The 24717-nt window shown below is 42.4% G+C and overlaps 1 protein-coding gene and 1 pseudogene across 2 annotated transcripts; both read right to left on the bottom strand.

Annotated features, from left to right (window-relative positions):
• Positions 1-3835: 3835 nt before the first annotated feature.
• Positions 3836-19274, bottom strand: LOC100425245 (eukaryotic translation initiation factor 3 subunit J pseudogene; annotated as a pseudogene). Its single transcript, XR_013404974.1, has 2 exons — positions 19197-19274; positions 3836-9203 (listed from the first exon to the last, which is right to left on the bottom strand). The product of XR_013404974.1 is annotated as a eukaryotic translation initiation factor 3 subunit J pseudogene (transcript).
• CTSL (cathepsin L) lies at positions 19035-24644 on the bottom strand. Its single transcript, XM_015118027.3, has 8 exons — positions 24444-24644; positions 23034-23169; positions 22607-22729; positions 22360-22506; positions 21951-22175; positions 21015-21177; positions 20239-20356; positions 19035-19417 (listed from the first exon to the last, which is right to left on the bottom strand). The coding sequence occupies exons 2-8, from the start codon at positions 23157-23159 to the stop codon at positions 19318-19320; spliced, it is 1002 nt and encodes a 333-aa protein (XP_014973513.3). The 5' UTR covers positions 23160-23169; positions 24444-24644; the 3' UTR covers positions 19035-19317.
• Between the last annotated feature and the right edge of the window lie 73 nt (positions 24645-24717).

Here is a 24717-nt window from a genome sequence, read left to right as displayed (position 1 = left end):
AGTCCGGCAGGACAATGCAAGAGGTCCATGTGAGTGCCATCTGGGCTGGCAAACCAGGGGCCACCAATCCTGTCTGATCCCAGCAGTTTTCACACACAGGGAGTTGGGACCCTCTTCTGCTGCCTCTCCCCCAGAGAACCATGAAGGGACAGTGAAGATAAAGAGAAACAGCTTGAGGTGTGTGAGATTAATGGTACAAACTAGCATGAAGGGTATTTAAGGTAAGACTCATCTTAACAAATTATCTAATCTAGTGATACCAAGAATGATAGCATAGTGGCCGGGCGCGGTGGCTCACGCCTGTAATCCCAGCACTTTGGGAGGCCGAGGCAGATGGATCACCTGAGGTCAGGAGATCGAGACAGCCTGACGAACGTGGAGAAACACCATGTCTACTAACAATACAAAAATTTGCCAGGAGTGGTGGCACATGCCTGTAACCCCAGCTGCTCGGGAGGGTGCAGCAGGAGAATCGCTTGAACCCAGAAGGCAGAGGTTGTGGTGAGCTGAGATCATGCCATTGTACTTCAGCCTGGGCAACAAGAGTGAAACTCTGTCTCAAAAATAAATAAATAAATAAATGAAAAAGAAAAACAGCATAGTAAAGTCAGCTGGGGCAATGCTGTTGCATCTCCCCTAGCATCTAGGGAATCCTCAGGCATTGCCCCACGAGGCAACAAAGCCTTTCTGAGGTAGCATGGGGAGTTGTCCACTCAGCAAGAATAGTTTGATCATTTTGCCCAATTATGAAAGAGAAGAAAATTAGGAACTTCTCTGAACTTGCATTTCTCTCTTATATTTTTTATTTTTCTTTGGGATTGTAGAAGCAGTGAAAACTATTTACGCTTTTTCTTTTTCCTACTTATTATTTTCATTGAGATAAATAGGGAAGTTGATAAATAAGAATGTTTTGCTGGAAATACTAAACGTTGATAGCCATAATTACAGAATACTCCAAAGCTTCCATTTTAAAACCTGTTTGCATTTCAGACATGTCTGCACTAAAACAGTAAGTGGAAAAAAAACCAATAGAAGCAACGATTCCAGTACGCTTTGACTTTAGGAGTTTCCTACTTAATGGCAAAGGCTTGGAAAGAAGACAACTCAGGTCTCATTTCTGGTGTGCATCAACTTTGGGCAAATAACTTACACTCTCCAAGGCTTGGTTTTAACCACTATAAATGTGTATAACAGCAATGACCTCATAATTTTGTGTTAAAAATTAAATAAGATGCTGGGCACGGTGGCTCACTCCTGTAATCCCAGCACTTTGGGAAGCCGAGGCGGGCGGATCACGAGGTCAGGAGATCGAGACCATCCTGGCTAACACGGTGAAACCCCGTCTCTACTAAAAATATAAAAAATTAGCCGGGCGTGGTGGCGGGCACCTGTAGTCCCAGCTACTCGGGAGGCTGAGGCAGGAGAACGGCGTGGACCCGGGAGGCAGAGCTTGCAGTGAGCTGAGATGGCGCCACTGCACTCCAGCCTGGGCGACAAAGCGAGACTCCGTCTCAGGAAAAATAAATAAATAAATAAATAAATAAGATACCATGAGTGTTGATATAGTCACCCATCTCCAGAATTCCTCCTTTGAACATAGACACACAATAGAACATTCTGCGACCTTAGAAAGGAAGGAAATTATGTCCTGTGCTACTCCATGGATGAACCCTAAGGCTATTGTCCTAAGAGTGAGAGCATGGTCACAAAAAGGAATATGTCATGTGAATCTACTTAAACAAGTTATCTAAGGTAGCTAAGTTCATAGAAATAGAAAGTAGAGTGGTGGTTAGTGGGGACTGGGGTGGGGAAGAAAATGGGAATTGTTTAATGGGTATAGTTTCAGTTCTACAGGATGAAAAAGTTCGGAACATCTGTTTCTCAACAAGGTATTCAATTTTTTTTATTCTTGTTTTAGAGGGATTTAAGGTATGTTTGGGACCAAAAAATTTTAGAAGTACTGAAAAATTGGTATCATACACTTATGAAGAGCAGGGATATTCTATAATATCCAGCACACTTCTTTCTTCTTTCTGGATTATACCTCCTGCTGTGTAGCGATAAGTACTTCCTTTCAACAGAGATGCACCATTTGTAGCGCCAGGAAAGAAACACATTTTCTCTTCCCTCTTAGGTTCACCAACTGGGAGGCTCTGCAAGTTTGACTCACAAGAGACTGATTAGCAGGAGAAAATAGTAGAAAGTTTACTAATATTTTATATACACAGGAGTTCACAGAAAGGAAGGGAAAGTCAAAGAAATGGCTAAACTCAGAGGCTTATGTGCCATTTTAACAAAGGAAAGAGGGTTTGGGCTTTGAGGAATGATTAATTGTGGAAAAGTGACTAGGAAAACTGTGTGGGAACTAATGGATTTTCGTGCTAATTTAGGGAGGCTTGTTTATGCAGACTCATCTTGGTGTTGGTTCTCTGTCCCTGGTAACAAGAGTCCCCTCTCCCCATCCTGGGGCAGGAGAGGGGGAAATCCATGCCACCTTAACGAGGGGAAATTTATGCCCAGGTTTTAGGCATCCGAGGGGAGAGCAGAGAAACAATCTTCTATCTATTGATTTTTAATTGCTTTACACTCAACATAATCCCTAAACAAAAGTGGCATGCTCTGGGGCGAGTGGGATGGGGGGCGCCGTGTCACGGTGGTTTTCACGAGCTGGATGCTGATTCTTCTCTGGATGCTCACGAGTGTCCGTCTTAAAATGTCATCCTTCGCCCCCCAGGCTCAAGCACAATATTCCAGACATGCCCCCATGAAATAGGCATTAACAGCATTATCTCCTCTTTTATCTTGCTTCTTAATGTCATTATTACAAACTTTTTAAGTGGCCAAATCATGTTGATAACCATCTCAAAGTGACCAGCAACCAAAAACTAAGGTTTTTTTTTTTTTTTTAAGGCCACTACGAAACCATTTCTACTTTTTTCTCATAGTTGCATCAGATGAATATGGCTGCATATATTTTTGCTTTATTTTTGTTACTTTTCTATTTTTATTTTTTCTGACTTTTTGGCTACACATTTTTAGATACAATTTGACACATACATATATATATATTTAATCTCAACATAAAGCTTTACATTTACGCATAATAAAATGTATTCTATTAGTTTTAAACTTTCTAGGGTTTGGAAGTCCTCTTCTTTCTGCCTTTCTGTTTAAAATCTTGATTCTTATATCCACAGTGCATGCCCTCTGTCAAGGGCATTTGCTGTTCTGCCTCCCTGGTGAAGCCATCCTGGTTTCCTGTGGAGCATTGCTCTTCACAGAGCAATCCGTGTGCTGCAGCTGGGTTGACCATCCTTCTCATCCTGAGGCCGGCACAGGACCCAGGCAGGGCCAAGCAGCACCGGCCCAGACACAACTGGGAAACCCACTTTCCTCCAAGGAGGATAAAAAGTGAGCCTGGCTGGGAGTGTGTGCAAAACAGCAGACAGTAGGTCCTGAAGGTGGGAAGAGATGGAGTGCTGATGACCATCTGTGAGCCCTGCATCCAGCCAGGACTGCGTCACCCAGGTCCTCCTCTTGCATAAGCAGCTTCAATGTTGGTTTGTGTCTCTTTCACCCACGGACTTGACTTATAGAGCATCCCTTCAATCATCACTGAAGCTTCGACAATCACTTTCTTATAGGAGGGGCTGGTGGTAACAAGGGGCCCAGGGAATTAGTTCCAGAGTGAAGTTTCCTTAACGAAAATAGCTTTTATTTGTCTTTCATGTTTGTTTGGGTGGCTTAGTGGTGTGGGATGGATTTTTGTGTGTGCCCTCAAGCACATCTACAGTAAACTTATGTTTAACAAAGTTGCCAAGAACAAACACTGGGGAAAAGACAGTTTCTTTAATAAATGGTGCTGGGAAAACTGGATATCCATGCAGAAGACTGAAACTAGACCCCTATCTCTCACTATATACAAAAATAAAATCAAAATGGCTAGAATTCAAAACCTGGAACTATGAGACTACTACACAAAAACACTGGGGAAACTCACCAGGACATTGGTCTGGACAAAGATTTCTTGAGCAGTACCCCACAAGAACAGGCAACCAAAGCAAAAATAGACAAATAGGATGACATTAAGTTAAAAAGCTTCTGCATAGCAAAGAATACAGTCAATAAAGTGAAGAGGCAACCTATAGAATAGGAGAAAACATTTGCAAACTACCCATCTGATAAGGGATTAATAACCAGAATATATAAGGAGCTCCAACAATTCTATAGGAAAAAAGTCTAATAATCCGATTTTAAAAATTGGCAAAAGATCTTGAATAGACATTTCTCAAAAGAAGACATACAAATGGCAGGCTGGGTGTGGTAGCTCACGCCCGTAATCCCAGCACTTTGGGAGGCCGAGGTGAGCAGATCACTTGAGGCCAGGAGTTCAAGACCAGCCTGGTCAATATTTTGAAATCTCATCTCTACTAAAAATACAAAAATTAGCCAGGTGTGATGGCATACACCTGTAATCCCAGCTACCTGGGAGGCTAAGACAGGAGAATTGCTTGAAGCCGGGAGGTGGAGGTGGCAGTGAGCCAAGATCACTTCACTGCATTCCAGCCTGGGCAACTGGCAACAGAATGAAACTCCATCTCAGAAAAAAAAAAAAAAAAGGAAGAAGAAGATATACGAAAGGCAAACAGGCATATGAAAAGGTGCTCAACATCACCAATCATCAGAAAAATGCAAATCAAAACTACAAGGAGGTATCATCTCACCCCGGTTAAAATGACTTATATCCAAAAGACAAGCAAAAACAAATGCTAGAGAGGATGTGGAGAAAAGGGAACATTTGTACACTGTTGGTGGGGATGTAAATAAGTATAACCACTGTGGAGAACAGTTTGGAGATTCCTCAAAAAACTAAAAATAAAGCTACCATTCGATCCAGCAATCCCATTGCTAGGTATATACCCAAAAGAAAGGAAATCAGCATATCAAAGAGATAGCTGCACTCCCACGTTTGTTGCAGGATAGCCAAGATTTGGGCGCAACCTAAGTGTCCATCAACAGATGAATGGATAAAGAAAATGTACATATACATATACACAATGCAGTACTATTTCAGCAATAAAGAAGAATGAAATCTGTCATTGGCAACAACATGGATGGAACTGGAGATCATTATTTCAAGTGAAATAAGTCAAGCACAGAAGTACAAACTTCACATGTTCTCACTTATTTGTGGAGCTAAACATTAAAACAATTGACCTCATGGAGACAGAGGTAGAAGGATGGTTACCAGAGGCTAGGAAGGGGAGTGGGGGTGTGGGGGGAAGTGGGGATGGTTAATGGGTACAAAAAAAAGAAAGAATGAAACAAACCTAGTATTTGATAGCACAACAAGGTAACTGTAGTCAATAATAATTTACTTGTACATGTAAAAATAACTAAAAGAATATAATTGGATTTTTTGTAACACAACGAAAGGATAAATGCTTGAGGAGATGGATACCCCATTTACTCGGATGTGATTATTACACGTTGCGTGCCTGTAGCAAAGTATCTCACATAGCCCATAAATATATACACCTATTATGTACCCACAACAATTACAAAGTAAAAAAAATTTTAAGTACCTTCAAGCTTCCTGTCAGCGTCACCACCATAGTCATTCAAATGACTGATAATAATAATTGACAGATCCAGTCAAGGACACACCCCAATTATTTGCCACTAGAAAGCAAGTGCAAATTGACAGTGACGAACGCTAATTTATTTAACTGTGCCTTAGCCTTCTTGTGTTCAGGTAATCTTTTTAGCCTTCATGTTGTAAGATTTTCTCCAAAACATTTCAACAAAACTTCAGAAAAATGTATCCCCTTAATTTATTCCTGTTATTAAAACTCTCTTTTCTAAGTGTAACTGGGACTTTAAACTCCCATTACCAAATTATTATGGTGGGATTACACTACAGATTCCAATGATCACAAGAACACCGTGGCCAGGCACAGTGGCTCATGCTTGTAATCCTAGAACTTTGGGATCCTGGGAAGTGGAGGTTGCATTGAGTCACGATCACGCTACTGCACTCCAGCCTGGGTGACAGAACCAGAAACCCTGTTTCAAAAACAAACAAACAAACAAAAAAAGAACACTGTTTTCCCATCTAATAAGTAGCTTTATCAGTTATATTAGGGAAACTGTTCTCACAAGGGTTCTAGAACTTACGAGTTTGAAAATTGTCTTTAATGTGTATTAGGTTGGTGCAAACATAATTACAGTTTTGCCATTTAAAAGTAACGACAAAAATCGCAATTACATTTACACCAACCTAATACATTGTCAGAAACATTTGGGATAAACTTAATATATAATAACATGTAGTATGTTTATATGAACATATAATAATGAGCAGTTTTACAGCCATAGACTCTTATGTGCAAAAATACACATTCCTGACACTTCCTCTGTCTCCCTTCCCCTACCTCTGTGGCTCAGGGACTCACACCCAAGTGTGACTTCTCTGCTCTCCTTTCAAATCCTTCTCATGTTCTGACCGTTCTCCAGGCTGGGGCAGAAACTGCTGTTTTTTATTCACAGAATAAACTTCTTTAATGCTCTTTGTTATTTATTTATTTAAAATGGTTGCTTTATAAACATTGCAAATGTCATAATTGTTAACAATTTATCAAACTGTAGTTAACTGGTGCAGTTTGCTGAGTGTATTTTATAAAGGAAAAGAAAGGAAATGCCAAAACCCTGGTAAAATTGATTTGTTGCAGCCCAGGAGAACTAAGATATGGTTCTCAGACACTTAAATCAGGCAAACAAAAACAGGTAAAGAGTCCTGCAGTTCCCAGTTGAAGCACTTCAGTAGAAATACGCCCAAGGGGTTCACCTTGCCTACTGCCTAGACAGAGCCAATTTCTCAAGACAGGGGAATGGCAATAGAGAAAGAGTAAATCACACAGAGCTGGCTGTGTGGGAGACCAGAGCTGTATTATCACTCAAATTAGTCTCCCCGAAGAGCATTTGAGGAGCTTTTTTTTTTTTTTTTTTCTGAGACGGAGTCTCGCTCTGCCATCCAGGCTGGAGTGCAGCAGCATGATCTTGGCTCACTGCAAGCTCTGCCTCCTGGGTTCACGCCATTCTCCTGCCTCAGCCTCCCGAGTAGCTGGGACTACAGGTGCCCGCCACCACACCTAGCTAATTTTTTTTTTTCCGTATTTTTAGTAGAGATGGGGTTTCACCATGTTAGCCAGGGATGGTCTTGATCTCCTGACCTCGTGATCCACCCACCTTGGCCTCCCAAAGTGCTGGGATTACAGGCGTGAGCCACCACGCCTGACAGGGGAGCATAGTTTTTAACCACAACTTGGTGGGTGCGGGGAGGCCAATGAGCCAGGACTGCTAATTGGTCAGAGAAGAAATCACAGGGAGTCGAAGCTGTCTTCTTGTGCTGAGTCAGTTCCTGATAGTTCATATGAGGTAGTTTATAAGGTCATATGAGACAGTTTATCAATCTGGGTGGTGCCAACTGATCCATTAAGTGCAGGGCCTGCAAAATATCTCACGCACTGATCTTAGGAACAGGTTAGGGAGGGTCAGAATCTTGTAGCCTCTGGCTGCATGACTCCTAAACGGTAATTTCTAATCTTGTGACTAATGTCAGTCCTGCAAAGGCAGTAGTCCCCAGGCAAGGAGGAGGTCTACTTTGGGATAGGGCTGTTATCGTCTTTGTTTTAAACTATAAACTAAGTTTCTCCCAAAGTTAACTTCGGCCTACACCCGAGAATGAACAAGGACAGCTTGGAGGTTAGAAGCAAGATGGAATCAATTAAGTTAGATCTCTTTCGCTGTCTCAGTCATAATTTTGCAAAGGTGGTTTCAGTCTTTGTACTCAAGAGAATCCACAACATGTGGTGCTATAATGGAGAGGCTTACGCTCTTCGGATTCAAAGTTGGAAGGCTTTGGTCATTTAATTTTAATCAAACTAGTGCTTTTCAGCCACAGTATCTTCACTCTGGCATAAGCAGTCTTCTTACAATGTATTTTTAATAGCCTCACATTCAATTTTAAGACAAAGCAATTTTAATACTAGGTGCATGCCACATGCCCTTGCTGCAAACTGCTTCTCTTGACAAGTTAGGGAGTAGATCAAGGAGGTGTGGTTAAGGCTGTATCACTGAATAGTGCTGTTCAGTACTACACAGTTTATTTTGTCATGTTGCAGCCTCCTGTTTCCAATTTTTAGTGACTGCCGCTAGGAAATCTGAAACCAAAAATAACAACATTATTAGGTTTGTTTTGTTTTGGACTATGATTTAGTAGCAATTGAGGTTCCTGATTTTAACCCCTTGGCAGCAAGACCCAAGCTCCCTCATTTGCACGTTAACACCTAAGTGTCAAGGGGTTAAATAACCAGGACGAAAGAGACTGCACTTCGATTGTAGCATTTGGCAGAACTGAAAGGAAAGGAAGTTGTGCTGTGCATTGAAGGGGTCGTGGGCAACAGAAAGACGACACCAGGAAAAGATGCAATGTCACATGACGTTTTCATAGTCTTGTGCGTACCCTGCATCGTCACCACCACAATCTAGCAGTTCATTTATCATGGTGGCTTTTAATCTCCCTGCAGGAACCACACCTTTGTTCTTCTTTTTGGCTTGGCTTGGCTTTGCTTGCTTCTGTTTTTCACTTCAAAGCACAATGTATCGGGAACCTTTTTCAAGTCATCAGTATCTCCAACTAAGACTTCCAAAAATTTGGCATAATATAGTGACTTTTTGTGTAATTTTATCTTTTAGTAACTTTCCAAACTCTGTAAGGTCATCCCTTGAAGATGGGTTTATAGCATCCGTTCCACATACAGTAGTCTTTACACCAAAAGTTGCCTTTGCTAATTCCATGTCTGACTCGTCCTGTGATTTCTCCAGCTGCGGTTTATCTGCTAATTGTTCCTCTGGTGTTAGCACCTGGAGTTCTTCAGGTTCTTCTAACCCCTTTATAATTTCTTCCTGCCCTTTCTTCTGTTGCCGTTCTTTCTCTTTTATCTTCTCTGCTACTTTTTTCTTTCCTAAGATGTTTACTTCTGCTTCCTCTTTTTTCTTTTTCCTGTCATCACCATCATCCCAGTTATCCTAGACATCCTCATCCTCGTCCTCTTCCTCGCCTTTGCCGTGGTCCCCCACCTCCTTCACGGGGCTTCCACGGAGAATTTTTCTGCACCCCAGGAGTCAGAGTTCCTCTGCTGCTGCCAGAATTAAAAAACAAGCAAACGAACAACAAAACAAAAATAATTTTTTCTCTCTCAAGGAGTCTGGTCTTCTGAAAGTCAAAATTTTTTTTAGCTGTTTAGAATATTATCTCTGCTGCAATTTTCCTTTAACATTATATTATGTAAATTTTCAAACATACAACAAAGTTGAAAGAATTTTTACAGTGAATACCATATATCTATCTCTAAGATTTTGTCATTAACACTTTAATATTTGTTTTAATTCACATCTATATATCTATTTTTGCCTCTATCTGTCCATTAGTTCATGTTATTTTTCACGTGCTTTCAAGAAATTTGCGGGGGCGGAGCAAGATGGCCGAATAGGAACAGCTCCAGTCTCCAACTCCCAGCGCGAGCGACACAGAAGACCGGTGATTTCTGCATTTTCAACGGAGGTACTGGGTTCATCTCACTGGGGAGTGCCGGACGATCGGTGCTGGTCAGCTGCTGCAGCCCGACCAGCGAGAGCTGAAGCAGGGCGAGGCATTGCCTCACCTGGGAAGCACAAGGGGGAAGGGAATCCCTTTTCCTAGCCAGGGGAACTGAGACACACAACACCTGGAAAATCAGGTAACTCCCACCCCAATACTGCGCTTTAAGCAAACAGGCACACCAGGAGATCATATCCCACACCTGGCCGGGAGGGTCCCACGCCCACGGAGCCTCCCTCATTGCTAGCACAGCAGTCTGTGATCTAACAGCAAGGCAGCAGTGAGGCTGGGGGAGGGGCACCCGCCATTGCTGAGGCTTAAGTAGGTAAACAAAGCTGCTGGGAAGCTCGAACTGGGTGGAGCTCACAGCAGCTCAAGGAAACCTGCCTGTCTCTGTAGACTCCACCTCTGGGGACAGGGCACAGTAAACAATAACAAACACAGCAGAAGCCTCTGCAGACACAAACGACTCTGTCTGACAGCTTTGAAGAGAGCAGTGGATCTCCCAACACGGAGGTTGAAATCTGAGAAGGGACAGACTCCCTGCTCAAGTGGGTCCCTGACCCCTGAGTAGCCTAACTGGGAGACATCCCCCACTAGGGGCAGTCTGACACCCCACACCTCACAGGGTGGAGTACACCCCTGAGAGGAAGCTTCCAAAGCAAGAATCAGACAGGTACACTCGCTGTTCAGAAATATTCTATCTTCTGCAGCCTCTGCTGCTGATACCCAGGCAAACAGGGTCTGGAGTGGACCTCAAGCAATCTCCAACAGACCTACAGCTGAGGGTCCTGACTGTTAGAAGGAAAACTGTCAAACAGGAAGGACACCTACACCAAAACCCCATCTGTACATCACCATCATCAAAGACCAGAGGCAGATAAAACCACAAAGATGGGGAAAAAGCAGGGCAGAAAAGCTGGAAATTCAAAAAATAAGAGTGCATCTCCCCCAGCAAAGGAGCGCAGCTCATCGCCAGCAACGGATCAAAGCTGGACAGAGAATGACTTTGACGAGATGAGAGAAGAAGGCTTCAGTCCATCAAATTTCTCAGAGCTAAAGGAGGAATTACGTACCCAGCGTAAAGAAACTAAAAATCTTGAAAAAAAAGTGGAAGAATTGATGGCTAGAGTAATTAATGCAGAGAAGGTCATAAACGAAATGAAAGAGATGAAAACCATGACACGAGAAATACGTGACAAATGCACAAGCTTCAGTAACCGACTCGATCAACTGGAAGAAAGAGTATCAGCGATTGAGGATCAAATGAATGAAATGAAGCGAGAAGAGAAACCAAAAGAAAAAAGAAGAAAAAGAAATGAACAAAGCCTGCAAGAAGTATGGGATTATGTAAAAAGACCAAATCTACGTCTGATTGGGGTGCCTGAAAGTGAGGGGGAAAATGGAACCAAGTTGGAAAACACTCTTCAGGATATCATCCAGGAGAACTTCCCCAACCTAGTAGGGCAGGCCAACATTCAAATCCAGGAAATACAGAGAATGCCACAAAGATACTCCTCGAGAAGAGCAACTCCAAGACACATAATTGCCAGATTCACCAAAGTTGAAATGAAGGAAAAAATCTTAAGGGCAGCCAGAGAGAAAGGTCGGGTTACCCACAAAGGGAAGCCCATCAGACTAACAGCAGATCTCTCGGCAGAAACTCTACAAGCCAGAAGAGAGTGGGGGCCAATATTCAACATTCTTAAAGAAAAGAATTTTAAACCCAGAATTTCATATCCAGCCAAACTAAGTTTCATAAGTGAAGGAGAAATAAAATCCTTTACAGATAAGCAAATGCTTAGAGATTTTGTCACCACTAGGCCTGCCTTACAAGAGACCCTGAAGGAAGCACTAAACATGGAAAGGAACAACCGGTACCAGCCATTGCAAAAACATGCCAAAATGTAAAGACCATCGAGGCTAGGAAGAAACTGCATCAACTAACGAGCAAAATAACCAGTTAATATCATAATGGCAGGATCAAGTTCACACATAACAATCTTAACCTTAAATGTAAATGGACTAAATGCTCCAATTAAAAGACACAGACTGGCAAACTGGATAAAGAGTCAAGACCCATCAGTCTGCTGTATTCAGGAGACCCATCTCACACGCAGAGACATACATAGGCTCAAAATAAAGGGATGGAGGAAGATTTACCAAGCAAATGGAGAACAAAAAAAAGCGGGGGTTGCAATACTAGTCTCTGATAAAACAGACTTTAAACCATCAAAGATCAAAAGAGACAAAGAAGGCCATTACATAATGGTAAAGGGATCAATTCAACAGGAAGAGCTAACTATCCTAAATATATATGCACCCAATACAGGAGCACCCAGATTCATAAAGCAAGTCCTTAGAGACTTACAAAGAGACTTAGACTCCCATACAATAATAATGGGAGACTTCAACACTCCACTGTCAACATTAGACAGATCAACGAGACAGAAAGTTAACAAGGATATCCAGGAATTGAACTCATCTCTGCAGCAAGCAGACCTAATAGACATCTATAGAACTCTCCACCCCAAATCAACAGAATATACATTCTTCTCAGCACCACATCGTACTTACTCCAAAATTGACCACGTAATTGGAAGTAAATCACTCCTCAGCAAATGTACAAGAACAGAAATTATAACAAACTGTCTCTCAGACCACAGTGCAATCAAACTAGAACTCAGGACTAAGAAACTCAATCAAAACTGCTCAACTACATGGAAACTGAACAACCTGCTCCTGAATGACTACTGGGTACATAACGAAATGAAGGCAGAAATAAAGATGTTCTTTGAAACCAATGAGAACAAAGATACAACATACCAGAATCTCTGGGACACATTTAAAGCAGTGTGTAGAGGGAAATTTATAGCACTAAATGCCCACAAGAGAAAGCAGGAAAGATCTAAAATTGACACTCTAACATCGCAATTAAAAGAACTAGAGAAGCAAGAGCAAACACATTCGAAAGCTAGCAGAAGGCAAGAAATAACTAAGATCAGAGCAGAACTGAAGGAGATAGAGACACAAAAAACCCTCCAAAAAATCAATGAATCCAGGAGTTGGTTTTTTGAAAAGATCAACAAAATTGACAGACCACTAGCAAGACTAATAAAGAAGAAAAGAGAGAAGAATCAAATCGATGCAATTAAAAATGATAAAGGGGATATCACCACCGACCCCACAGAAATACAAACTACCATCAGAGAATACTATAAACACCTCTACGCAAATAAACTGGAAAATCTAGAAGAAATGGATAATTTCCTGGACACTTACACTCTTCCAAGACTAAACCAGGAAGAAGTTGAATCCCTGAATAGACCAATAGCAGGCTCTGAAATTGAGGCAATAATTAATAGCCTACCAACCAAAAAAAGTTCAGGACCAGATGGATTCACAGCTGAATTCTACCAGAGGTACAAGGAGGAGTTGGTACCATTCCTTCTGAAACTATTCCAATCAATAGAAAAAGAGGGAATCCTCCCTAACTCATTTTATGAGGCCAACATCATCCTGATACCAAAGCCTGGCAGAGACACAACTAAAAAAGAGAATTTTAGACCAATATCCCTGATGAACATCGATGCAAAAATCCTCAATAAAATACTGGCAAACCGGATTCAGCAACACATCAAAAAGCTTATCCACCATGATCAAGTGGGCTTCATCCCTGGGATGCAAGGCTGGTTCAACATTCGCAAATCAATAAACATAATCCAGCATATAAACAGAACCAAAGACAAGAACCACATGATTATCTCAATTGATGCAGAAAAGGCTTTTGACAAAATTCAACAGCCCTTCATGCTAAAAACGCTCAATAAATTCGGTATTGATGGAACGTACCTCAAAATAATAAGAGCTATTTATGACAAACCCACAGCCAATATCATACTGAATGGGCAAAAACTGGAAAAATTCCCTTTGAAAACTGGCACAAGACAGGGATGCCCTCTCTCACCACTCCTATTCAACATAGTGTTGGAAGTTCTGGCTAGGGCATTTAGGCAAGAGAAAGAAATCAAGGGTATTCAGTTAGGAAAAGAAGAAGTCAAATTGTCCCTGTTTGCAGATGACATGATTGTATATTTAGAAAACCCCATTGTCTCAGCCCAAAATCTCCTTAAGCTGATAAGCAACTTCAGCAAAGTCTCAGGATACAAAATTAATGTGCAAAAATCACAAGCATTCTTATACACCAGTAACAGACAAACAGAGAGCCAAATCAGGAATGAACTTCCATTCACAATTGCTTCAAAGAGAATAAAATACCTAGGAATCCAACTTACAAGGGATGTAAAGGACCTCTTCAAGGAGAACTACAAACTGCTCAGTGAAATAAAAGAGGACACAAACAAATGGAAGAACATACCATGCTCATGGATAGGAAGAATCAATATCGTGAAAATGGCCATACTGCCCAAGGTTATTTATAGATTCAATGCCATCCCCATCAAGCTACCAATGAGTTTCTTCACAGAATTGGAAAAAACTGCTTTAAAGTTCATATGGAACCAAAAAAGAGCCCACATCTCCAAGACAATCCTAAGTCAAAAGAACAAAGCTGGAGGCATCACGCTACCTGACTTCAAACTATACTACAAGGCTACAGTAACCAAAACAGCATGGTACTGGTACCAAAACAGAGATATAGACCAATGGAACAGAACAGAGTCCTCAGAAATAATACCACACATCTACAGCCATCTGATCTTTGACAAACCTGAGAGAAACAAGAAATGGGGAAAGGATTCCCTATTTAATAAATGGTGCTGGGAAAATTGGCTAGCCATAAGTAGAAAGCTGAAACTGGATCCTTTCCTTACTCCTTATACGAAAATTAATTCAAGATGGATTAGAGACTTAAATGTTAGACCTAACACCATAAAAATCCTAGAGGAAAACCTAGGTAGTACCATTCAGGACATAGGCATGGGCAAAGACTTCATGTCTAAAACACCAAAAGCAACAGCAGCAAAAGCCAAAATTGACAAATGGGATCTAATTAAACTAAAGAGCTTCTGCACAGCAAAAGAAACTACCATCAGAGTGAACAGGCAACCTACAGAATGGGAGAAAATTTTTGCAATCTACTCATCTGACGAAGGGCTAATATCCAGAACCTACAAAGAACTCAAACAAATTTACAAGAAAAAAACAAACAACCCCATCAAAAAGTGGGCAAAGGATATGAACAGACATTTCTCAAAAGAAGACATTCATACAGCCAACAGACACATGAAAAAATGCTCATCATCACTGGCCATCAGAGAAATGCAAATCAAAACCACAATGAGATACCATCTCACACCAGTTAGAATGGCGATCATTAAAAAGTCAGGAAACAACAGGTGCTGGAGAGGATGTGGAGAAATAGGAACGCTTTTACACTGTTGGTGGGATTGTAAACTAGTTCAACCATTATGGAAAACAGTATGGCGATTCCTCAAGGATCTAGAACTAGATGTACCATATGACCCAGCCATCCCATTACTGGGTATATACCCAAAGGATTATAAATTATGCTGCTATAAAGACACATGCACACGTATGTTTATTGCGGCACTATTCACAATAGCAAAGACTTGGAATCAACCCAAATGTCCATCAGTGACAGATTGGATTAAGAAAATGTGGCACATATACACCATGGAATACTATGCAGCCATAAAAAAGGATGAGTTTGTGTCCTTTGTAGGGACATGGATGCAGCTGGAAACCATCATTCTTAGCAAACTATCACAAGAACAGAAAACCAAACACTGCATGTTCTCACTCATAGGTGGGAACTGAACAATGAGATCACTTGGACTCAGGAAGGGGAACATCACACACTGGGGCCTATCATGGGGAGGGGGGACGGGGGAGGGATTGCACTGGGAGTTATACCTGATGTAAATGACGAGTTGATGGGTGCAGCACACCAACATGGCACAAGTATACATATGTAACAAACCTGCACGTTATGCACATGTACCCTACAACTTAAAGTATAATAATAATAAATAAATTAAAAAAAAAAAAAAAAGAAATTTGCAGGTAGTGCTTCCTCCTAAATACTTTAGCATGCATATTATTAACAAGGGTTTAATAGTTGTTTTAAAATCCTAGTTTTACTATACAATTTACATTGATTGAAATGCACAAATCTGAGGTGTATGTTCTTTGAGTTTTGACAATTGCATATACCAGTATGACCCAAATCCCTATCAAGATATACATTACTATTATTCCAGAAAGTTCTCTCATGCCCCTTTCCTGTCTAGAGCACTGCTACAATTTCTTTTTTGTAGTATCTCGTATTTTTAATGCACAATTCTATGAAATTAGAGCAATTTGTAAAAAATTAGATATTCTTTGTTTCTTTTTAGAATTAATAACCATAATTTTTAACAGCTAAGTTTGGTTCTTATCAAAATTGGGTGGAAAGAACAGGAAGTTCCATGTGCCTCTTCTCCAAACCCCTACAGCCTCCCCTCCCCCACCACTATCAACAGATGCACCAGAGTAGTCCATTTCCTACAGTCCAAGAACCTACAGTGACTTGCCATTATCATCCAAAGTTCATAATAAACACTAGGATTCACTCTTGGTGTTGTGCGTTCTATGGGTTTTGACAAATATACGAGGACACGTATTCACCGGTATAGTATCACACAGAATAGTTTCACTGACCTAAAAATCCTGTGTGCTCCCTATTCACCCCTTCCTACTTCCTAATCTCTCGCAACGACTGATGATTTCGCTGTTTCCATAGTTTTGCCTTTTCCAGGAAGATATATAGTTGGAATACAGTATGTAGCCTGGATTCTTTCGTTAGTAATACACATTTAAGTTCCCTTCATATCTTTTCATGACTTGAGAACTCATTTCTTTTTAGTGCTGAATAATATTTCATTGGCTGGCTTTACTACATTTATTTATTCATTCACCTACTGAAGGACTTCTTGATTACTTCCAAGTTTGGGCAATTATGAATACAGCTGTTATAAATGTTAGTGTGCAGATTGTGGAGTCCTAATTGGGGAGGGGTAGTCAGGCTGGCAGGATGGAGGGAAAGCAAAAAAAGAAAGCAGATAAGCAATGAGTTTGCCTTTCTTCATGGTCCAGGACACACAGTTCTCCTGCACAAATAACTTACAATCTTCCTGCATCCAGCTATCACCAGACCCTTGGCTGATAGAAAAATGCAAATGAGCTCACTGCAATTTTGGCATTATCAGTACTGCACAAAGCCCACTTCAGTACCCAGCACAAACACCATTCCATAAAATCCGCAGTAAGCTTTTTTCTCCTGGCAGTCAGCTCCTCTCTTGCTATTTTCCTACTTTCTTTAATAAATCTGCCTTTCTTTACCTACAATTGCCTTGGTAAATTCTTTTACCACCTGTGCAATGGCCCAGATAGTCACCACTCACCATGATACAGGTTTTTGTGTGGACACAGTTTTCAATTCAGCTGGGTAAATACTAATGAGTGGCATTGCTGGATTGTGTGGTAAGAATATGTTAAGATTTATGTTTTTAAAAACTGCCAAACTGTCTTCCAAAAAGATTGTACCATTTTGCATTCCCACCAGCGATAAATGAGACTTTCTTTCCTCCATATCCTCACCAATATTTGGCGTTGTTGGTGTTTTGGATTTTGGCCATCATGGTATGTGTGTAGTGGTATCTCATTGTTTTCATTGGCATTTCCATGATGAAATATGACATGGAGTATGCAAATCTATGCCACCCATAGATTTGGTAAAGTGTCTGTTTAAGTCAATTGTCCATTATATAATTGGGTTGTTCTTCTTATGGCTGAATTTTGAGAGCTCTTTTTATATTTTCTTTCTTTTTTTTTTTTTGAGATGGAGTTTCACTCTTGTTGCCCAGGCTGGAATGCAGTGGCACTGTCTCGGCTCACTGCAACCTCCACCTCCTGAGTTCAAGCTATTCTCCTGCCGGTGTTTTATAGTAACAAAAAACCAAAACAGTCTGTTCACTGCATTTCCAGTGGCTCCTTTACCTGAAAATCTACCTCTTGACCAGCTTTATCTCCCAACACCTGGACCCAGTGACTTTTACTGGGTTAACTGTTAACTACAGGGTCTTTTCTCAGGGTTGCTGAGGTGCTAGTCTCTGCTAAGATGCTCACCTCTTCATCTTTCCTTATTGACTAGCTGCTCTAGCCATCTGCTTTAACTTCTTTTTGGAAGCCCTCCCTTATCACCTCACTCTCCCTAACAGTTCAGCTCCTTGAGGTCAGGGTCTGTCTCTTCCACAGTGGTGATGACCAGCACGCGGTGGGTGTTGTATATAAATCCTAGTTGTATCAAATATAAGCCCCAACCTGCACGAGGGATTTAGCCTGGGAACCTCCCCAAATCTTCTTGCTACGCCTGGTGACTTTTATTACAATACCCAAAGAATTTCATAGATGCCATTTTAGGTGAAAAAGTTTGAAATTTTAGCAACTACTTGGGAAGGGCACATGGGAGTCCAGCATGGCACGTGGTCCAATCGAGATGGACTTGGACAGAGCCTTCTGGAGGCTTTGTGAGCTGAGACTCCGTTGTGCACCTGGTTACCTTCCTCTGTGATATGGAGTCTATTCATTAGACATTCTCATTTGTTCTTTATATTTCCTTCGGTTGGAACAAGAGACTTCCGAAAACACACAGGTGATGGAAGTATGGGTTGTTTAGCTAGTACAATGTGGGAAGGTTTTCTATTTAAAAAAAAAAAAAGTAGATCAGGTATTTTCAGGTAGCTTACTCTAAACGGGGCAACAGATGATCCCTTCTAGCCTCTCACCTGTCTTTTACTTTCTGAGGCCAGAGTACCATTTCTGAACCCCAGCCTCAAACCCTGAAGTTTATTCCTCATCCCTTGAGGACCCAAACACAAACAGCCTTGCCAATGCACTAGTTCCTAACCCACCTCGACTGCAAAGTGTCCACAGGGCCTTCACCAGCAGTGGGGGAAGATGCTCCAGAAACAGGCTGAGACCTTTGCCCTGTAACTTGACTGAGACGCAACCACCTTGGGTGAAATATACACGATCACTAAGGTCCTTTTCTAGTATTAAAATTATATATATGTACGTTCACTTTTCTAAAAAGTGAATTTTTATCTTTATTCAAACAATTTTCCTTTGTCCTCATAGATCATTTTCAAGTTTTGCTGCAATCAAGGATTGGGTCAGACACAGCCACTGGGCAGCTGACATGAGATCTGCACGTTTTTAAGTAGAAGACCCAAAAGGCCACCTACTCTTCCTCGTAGTGAGCCACTGGCACAGCAGGTTTGGCTTAGAGCCCAATTACGTTCTTTATTACACAAAAATTCAGTGCATCAAAAATAGAAGCCCCACCACTACATTTGAAATTAAAATTTTATTTAAACAGGTAAAAATTTATACATCCTTTTAAAAACAAAAATGCAAAGTCAGTAAGTGAATCAATAATATAAACCTATTTATAGCAGTAATTAAAATAGAGGTAACATTTACCAGTGTGAAAATATCACAGAATTCAAATCACACTTGGATCTTCAATGATTCGAGTGTGTATCCGACACAGCAGGGGCTGGTAGACTGAAGATGAATTCCTCCCATGCATGCGCCATCCCCAGTCAAGTCCTTCCTCATCACTGTCCACCAGCTCACACAGTGGGGTAGCTGGCTGCTGAGGCAATTCCACAATGGTTTCTCCGGTCCTTGGCCATCTTTATGTAGCCACCCATGCCCCATTCTTCACCCCAGCTGAAAAAAGAGCAGGTTTTCCATTTCAGAGAAAGAATCAAGCCCAAAGGGTTGCTAACAGGAACACCCAACTTAAACACTGTGCCAGAGGCCACAGACTTAACAGACAGAATCAGGAGAGGCAATGTTCCTGTTTATCCTTAAAATTCTTGAGTCTGGGCTGGGCGCGGTGGCTCAAGCCTGTAATCCCAGCACTTTGGGAGGCCGAGACGGGTGGATCACTGGGTCAGGAGATCGAGACTATCCTGGCTAACACAGTGAAACCCCGTCTCTACTAAAAAATACAAAAAACTAGCCGGGTGAGGTGGCGGCGCCTATAGCCCCAGCGACTCGGGAGGCTGAGGCAGGAGAATGGCATGAACCTGGGAGGCGGAGCTTGCAGTGAGCTGAGATCCGGCCACTGCACTCCAGCCTGGGGGACAGAGCGAGACTCCGTCTCAAAAAAAAAAAAAAAAAAATTCTTGAGTCTGAACCTGGACATAAGTTCCATCCCAGCCTCAAAACTGTGACCTTTCACAGAACTGCAGATCAGAGACAGGAAAATAATAGGATGTCTTTGCAGCCAGATATGCCTCAGAATTTAAAAGATGTTCAGATTTAGACACACATTTATACAATGGAACAAATACTATATTAATACTCCCAAGATGTTTGTGACAGTATCTTACTTTTATAATCAAACATTAATATTACATGTTCAACTTAGACTTCTGGGGATTTCAGAAGTATGCCTAAGGGCATGTGGAACTGTATCCAAACACTGTTTGCAAATAAGTATTCTCTTTTGAATTTCAAATATAACTATTTCTGGCAATTTATACCTGTTCTTCACCAGCCAATATTTACTGTTGTCTGATTCTGTGCTTTCAAATCCATAGCCAACCACCAGCACACCATGATCCATGTCTTCACTGCTACAGTCTGGCTCAAAATAAATGCCTGGGATAGCAAAACGAAGGCGGGGGTGAGAAGTTCCAGAAGACACACGACAGTAACCCACCTGTCACCCACAGGGAATGAGGCATCTCTGAATTCAGTGGAGTGACACACATTCCAGATAGTACTTAACAACAATAAGATCTATTGTTAGCAAGGCTAGGGATTTAAGCTCTCATTTACAACTAGCAGAAATAGAAATCAGCATAAACCCTTCATTAAAAAAAAAAAATTCTCCTAGAGGAATAAAAGACCACTCTTTGTAAGCTTGCAATTCTACTCTAGGATATCAATCTAAAAAACTAGCACAGAACACCGAAATCCTTGAATCAAAAGGCTCTTTGCAGATTTACTAACAGAAGTAAAAATCTTCAGAAAAATTATAAAAATTCAACAATTACAGAATATTTAAGTATACTAAACTACACAGTAAATGATACAGCTATTTATAAAAAGTTATGAAGTACTTATATTCATGGACAGATGCTCAACATAAGGTCAAATGGAAACATCAGGCATAAATATTGCATGTACAGAATAAACAACTATGATGCTAAGCACCTAAATATCTACAATGAACTTTACAAACTAGAGTCTATCATTCTCGTATGTCATGATACTCTTTTTCTGCATCAATTTCTACAAAGAAAAAAATGCTTACCTTCTTTATAGAACATGAAGGACTCATGACCTGCATCAATAGCAACAGAAATGGGCCCCACAGTTGCAACTGCCTTCATCAGGGCCTTCTCCTGCTTAGGGATGTCCACAAAGCCGGTGTCATTAGCAACAGAATACTCGGGATTGTACTTACAGGATTCTTCCTTTTAAAGGTAAAGGGGAAAAAAAAAGACTTGATGACTGCTGTCCTCCTCCTGGAGAACAAGAGTTAGAACTACAACACTCAGCAGTGTGCGGCTTAGGATTTCCAAGTCACCACTGTTATAAATCATCCCAGGAAGTGAAATGCTATTAGTTAATTTGAAACTGAAAATTGGCTCCAGTCTCTTCAATGAGACCCCTGGGTTTACTTCCATAAGACATTTTTCACAATAGAGAAATGTGTATATGTAGAATGGCTTGTATATTCTTCATGTTACACAGAAGCAAGAACAGCTATATGTTAACCATCTAATCACAGGATTGTGCAAAGGCTAATAATTTACAATGACAGTACTGACAATTTGCAGCTATAGATTCTGCCATCTAATATGTGAACTTTTTTCTTTTTTCTTTTTTTGAGACAGGGTCACACTCTGTCACTCAGACTGGAGAGTGCATTTGCACAACCACCTCCTACACTCAAGCAATCGTCCTACCTCAGCCTAGCTGGGACCACAGACGCACACCACCACAGCCAGCTAACTTTCTTTGTAGTTTTGGTAGAGCCAGGGTTTTACCTTGTTGCCCAGGCTGGTCTCAAACTCCTGAGCTCAAGCCATCTACCCGGCTCAGCCTCCTAAAGTGCTGGGATTATAGGCGTGAGCCACCCCACCCAGCCCTAATACATGAATTCCGAAAAAGGTATCTGTTATCTCTGAAAAGTGTTCCACCTCCCAAAAGCTGCGCTGGAATGACGACAAGGAGCTCCACTTACTGTTGCCTCATATGGATAGGATTCCTCAGAGTCCAGGCCTCCATTGTCGGCAACATACTGGAAGGCATAATCCATTAGGCCCCCATTGCAGCCCTCATTGCCTTGAGGCCCAGAGCAGTCTACCAGATTCTGCTCACTCAGTGAGACAAGCTTCCCAGTTTTCCGGAACATCTGTCCTTCAAGAGCACCAGTAGCGCTAAAAGCCCAACAAGAACCACACTGACCCTGAAGAGGGAATAAAAAAAGCTGTCATTCACAAAAAAATAGTAAGACTTTGACAACAGCTCACACATCTGAATACTGTTAAAAAGTGAACCGCACATCGCTTTAAAGTCTACCAAAACAAAGATGTCAATCACTTCTTGGCTTTCCTGGGAAGATGGGAGGTCTGGCCCTGACACTGTCTCACCTGATTCTTCACAGGAGTCACGTAGCCTTTCTCTCTCCAATCCACAGATCTGGGGGCCTCATAAAACAGAGGTTCCTGGAACACTTTCCCCTTCCTGGGTTTACGGTTTTGAAAGCCATTCATCACCTGCCTGAATTCTTCACTGGTCTTCAAGGAAAAGGAAATAAAATGTTGAAAAGCAAGAGATTACTTTAGTAAAGAACTGAGGGGAGGAAGCACAGAGCTCGGCGGTCCACAGCACACTCACCATGTCTCCAAAGGTGTTCATGGCCATTGTGAAGCTGTGTTTCCCTTGGCTGTATTCCTGATTGTGCAGTTCAATCATCTTCATGTTCTTCTCCCACACTGCTCTCCTCCATCCTTCTTCATTCTAGAGGCAAACATGTAACTGATGCTCTTTATTTCTACCTAAAACCCAACTCATGCTCACCAAGTGATTCTGCAGACAGAGATGGAAGAGAAACCACGGCCAGGGAAGGCTTGACACCTCTGGGGATGCTGTTCCCCAAATTGAGACAGAAAAGGGATGAATGCCCATACTGTGCTCATAATCGGTGCCATTAGGTTATTATATTAGGCTACTGGTGAAAGCTGGCCTCTAGAAGCTACTCTCTGTCTAAAACTTCTCAACAGCCAAGACTATTTTTTCTGGGGAAGTTTCAGATACCACTAACCATGCCGTATAATCTGTTGTGCATCGCCTTCCACTTGGTCCACTGTGCCTCTAAACTGTGATTAAATGTTAAAGTAGCTGAGGCAATTCCCAGGCAAAAGGCAGCGAGGATGAATGTAGGATTCATGTTTCAAAACCTAGGAAGGGAAAAGAAATGAGGATCTGATTAGACTGATCCTAAAAAGCAATCTTACTGCCCCTTGAAAAATTAGGGCCACCATCGTAGAATAAAAATATTTAAATTATCCTTCCAAGCATTTACCCAAGGACTGTGGAAGAGGCCAAGGATGTGCCTGGAGAAAAACAGGGCACATGGAGGTGCTGGATGGACCCACCAAAATGAAAAGCAGCCCGGCTAGAGCTGTAAGAGTTTAAACAGTTTATGGGATGATAATTTAGGTTATGAGAAAGGTATGAAAGCACCTTGTGGGTGAGAAGCTTAAGGCAACAACTAGGAAACCAGGAAACAGTTGATCCAGGTTTTGTACCAATGGCAAAAATCCCAGGTTTTGTGCCCAGGCAAAACCTCAATAATGATAAGGTGGGATTCCCAAGTAGTGACAAAGAGATCCCCAAGAATTAGGAGGCCTTCACACATCTTCTTGACTAACAAACAGCTGAAGCTGAGATATGTTTTCCAACCTCTCCGTTTTTGTTTTTTTGAGATGGAGTCTTGCTCTGCCGCCCAGGCTGGAGTGCAATGGTGCGATCTGAGCTCACGGCAACCTCCGCCTCCCGGGTTCAAGCCATTCTTCCTCAGTCTCTTGACTAGCTGGGACTACAGACGTGTGCCACCTTGCCTGTCTAATTTTGTATTTTTAGTAGAGACGGGGTTTCACCATGTTGGCCAGGCTGGTCTCGAACTCCTGACCTCAGGTGATCCGCCCACCTCAGCCTCCCAAAGTGCTGGGATTACAGGCGTGAGCCAGCGTGCCTGCCCCAACCTCTCCTTAAAAGAAACCCTTCTGAAATGCTTTCCCAGGAAAAACTGGGAGGGACAGCACACACTGCTCCCTCCTTCACTCACCTGGGCCTGTGCTGCCGACACCCCAAATTGCTCCCCTAAATCAGGGACGGGGTCATATGGCCGCACGCGGGAAGCCAGCGCCCCGCAGCCAGCTGCCAGGGCTCCAGGCGTGGCAAGGCCGGGGACGTGACGCCTGCGCCACACACAGGCTGCAGCGGTCAGAGGATGTTTGCGGTGACGCCAGCAGGAGCACCGCTGTCTGGCGTGCGGGAACTGAGCTTCCCTGTCTGACCGGGCCAGGCCATGAGTCGGCGCGGCGCGGCCTGGCTGCGGTACCTGTGTCCACCCGGCTCGGAGGCTAGCCTGCCCGCTCAACCAGGGACCCCGCCTGCGTGGTCTCCGCGCTTCCGCGGGGTCCTTAATTGCCCTCCCCCGCTTCCCCACCTTAAGGCCGGCAGAGCTCAGGGCAGACGCTCTCGTTGCCAGGGCTGGTGCACAACTCCTCGACCGCGTCCTCTCTTCCAGTCCCTGTCCGGCCCCAGCTGGGCCTGGCCGGCAGCGCTTTCCTGCTGCGGTCGTAGCTGCGCAGGCGCACTCCACGGATGCCGCTCTTGAGGTTGCGGAGGTCGCGGAGGTCGCGGTTCTGGCCCAGCTTCGCCCGACTCTGCCTCTAAAACCTCGGGTCTGGGCTCCGCCGGCACCGCCCCACCGCCTGGCT

This window comes from Macaca mulatta, chromosome 15 (genome assembly GCF_049350105.2).
Source record: "Macaca mulatta isolate MMU2019108-1 chromosome 15, T2T-MMU8v2.0, whole genome shotgun sequence".
Taxonomy (NCBI): Eukaryota; Metazoa; Chordata; class Mammalia; order Primates; family Cercopithecidae; genus Macaca; species Macaca mulatta.
This window is presented reverse-complemented; position numbering and strand designations above follow the sequence as displayed.

What these genes read in the sequence shown, in the direction of transcription:
- CTSL (XM_015118027.3), bottom strand. Translation starts at nt 23,159, where the DNA reads ATGAATCCTACATTCATCCTCGCTGCCTTTTGCCTGGGAATTGCCTCA. An exon ending in TGAACACCTTTGGAGACATG is followed by an intron (nt 22,507 to 22,606) that starts GTGAGTGTGCTG and finishes TTTTCCTTGAAG; the next exon opens with ACCAGTGAAGAATTCAGGCA. An exon ending in TGACTCCTGTGAAGAATCAG is followed by an intron (nt 22,176 to 22,359) that starts GTGAGACAGTGT and finishes TTCCCTCTTCAG; the next exon opens with GGTCAGTGTGGTTCTTGTTG.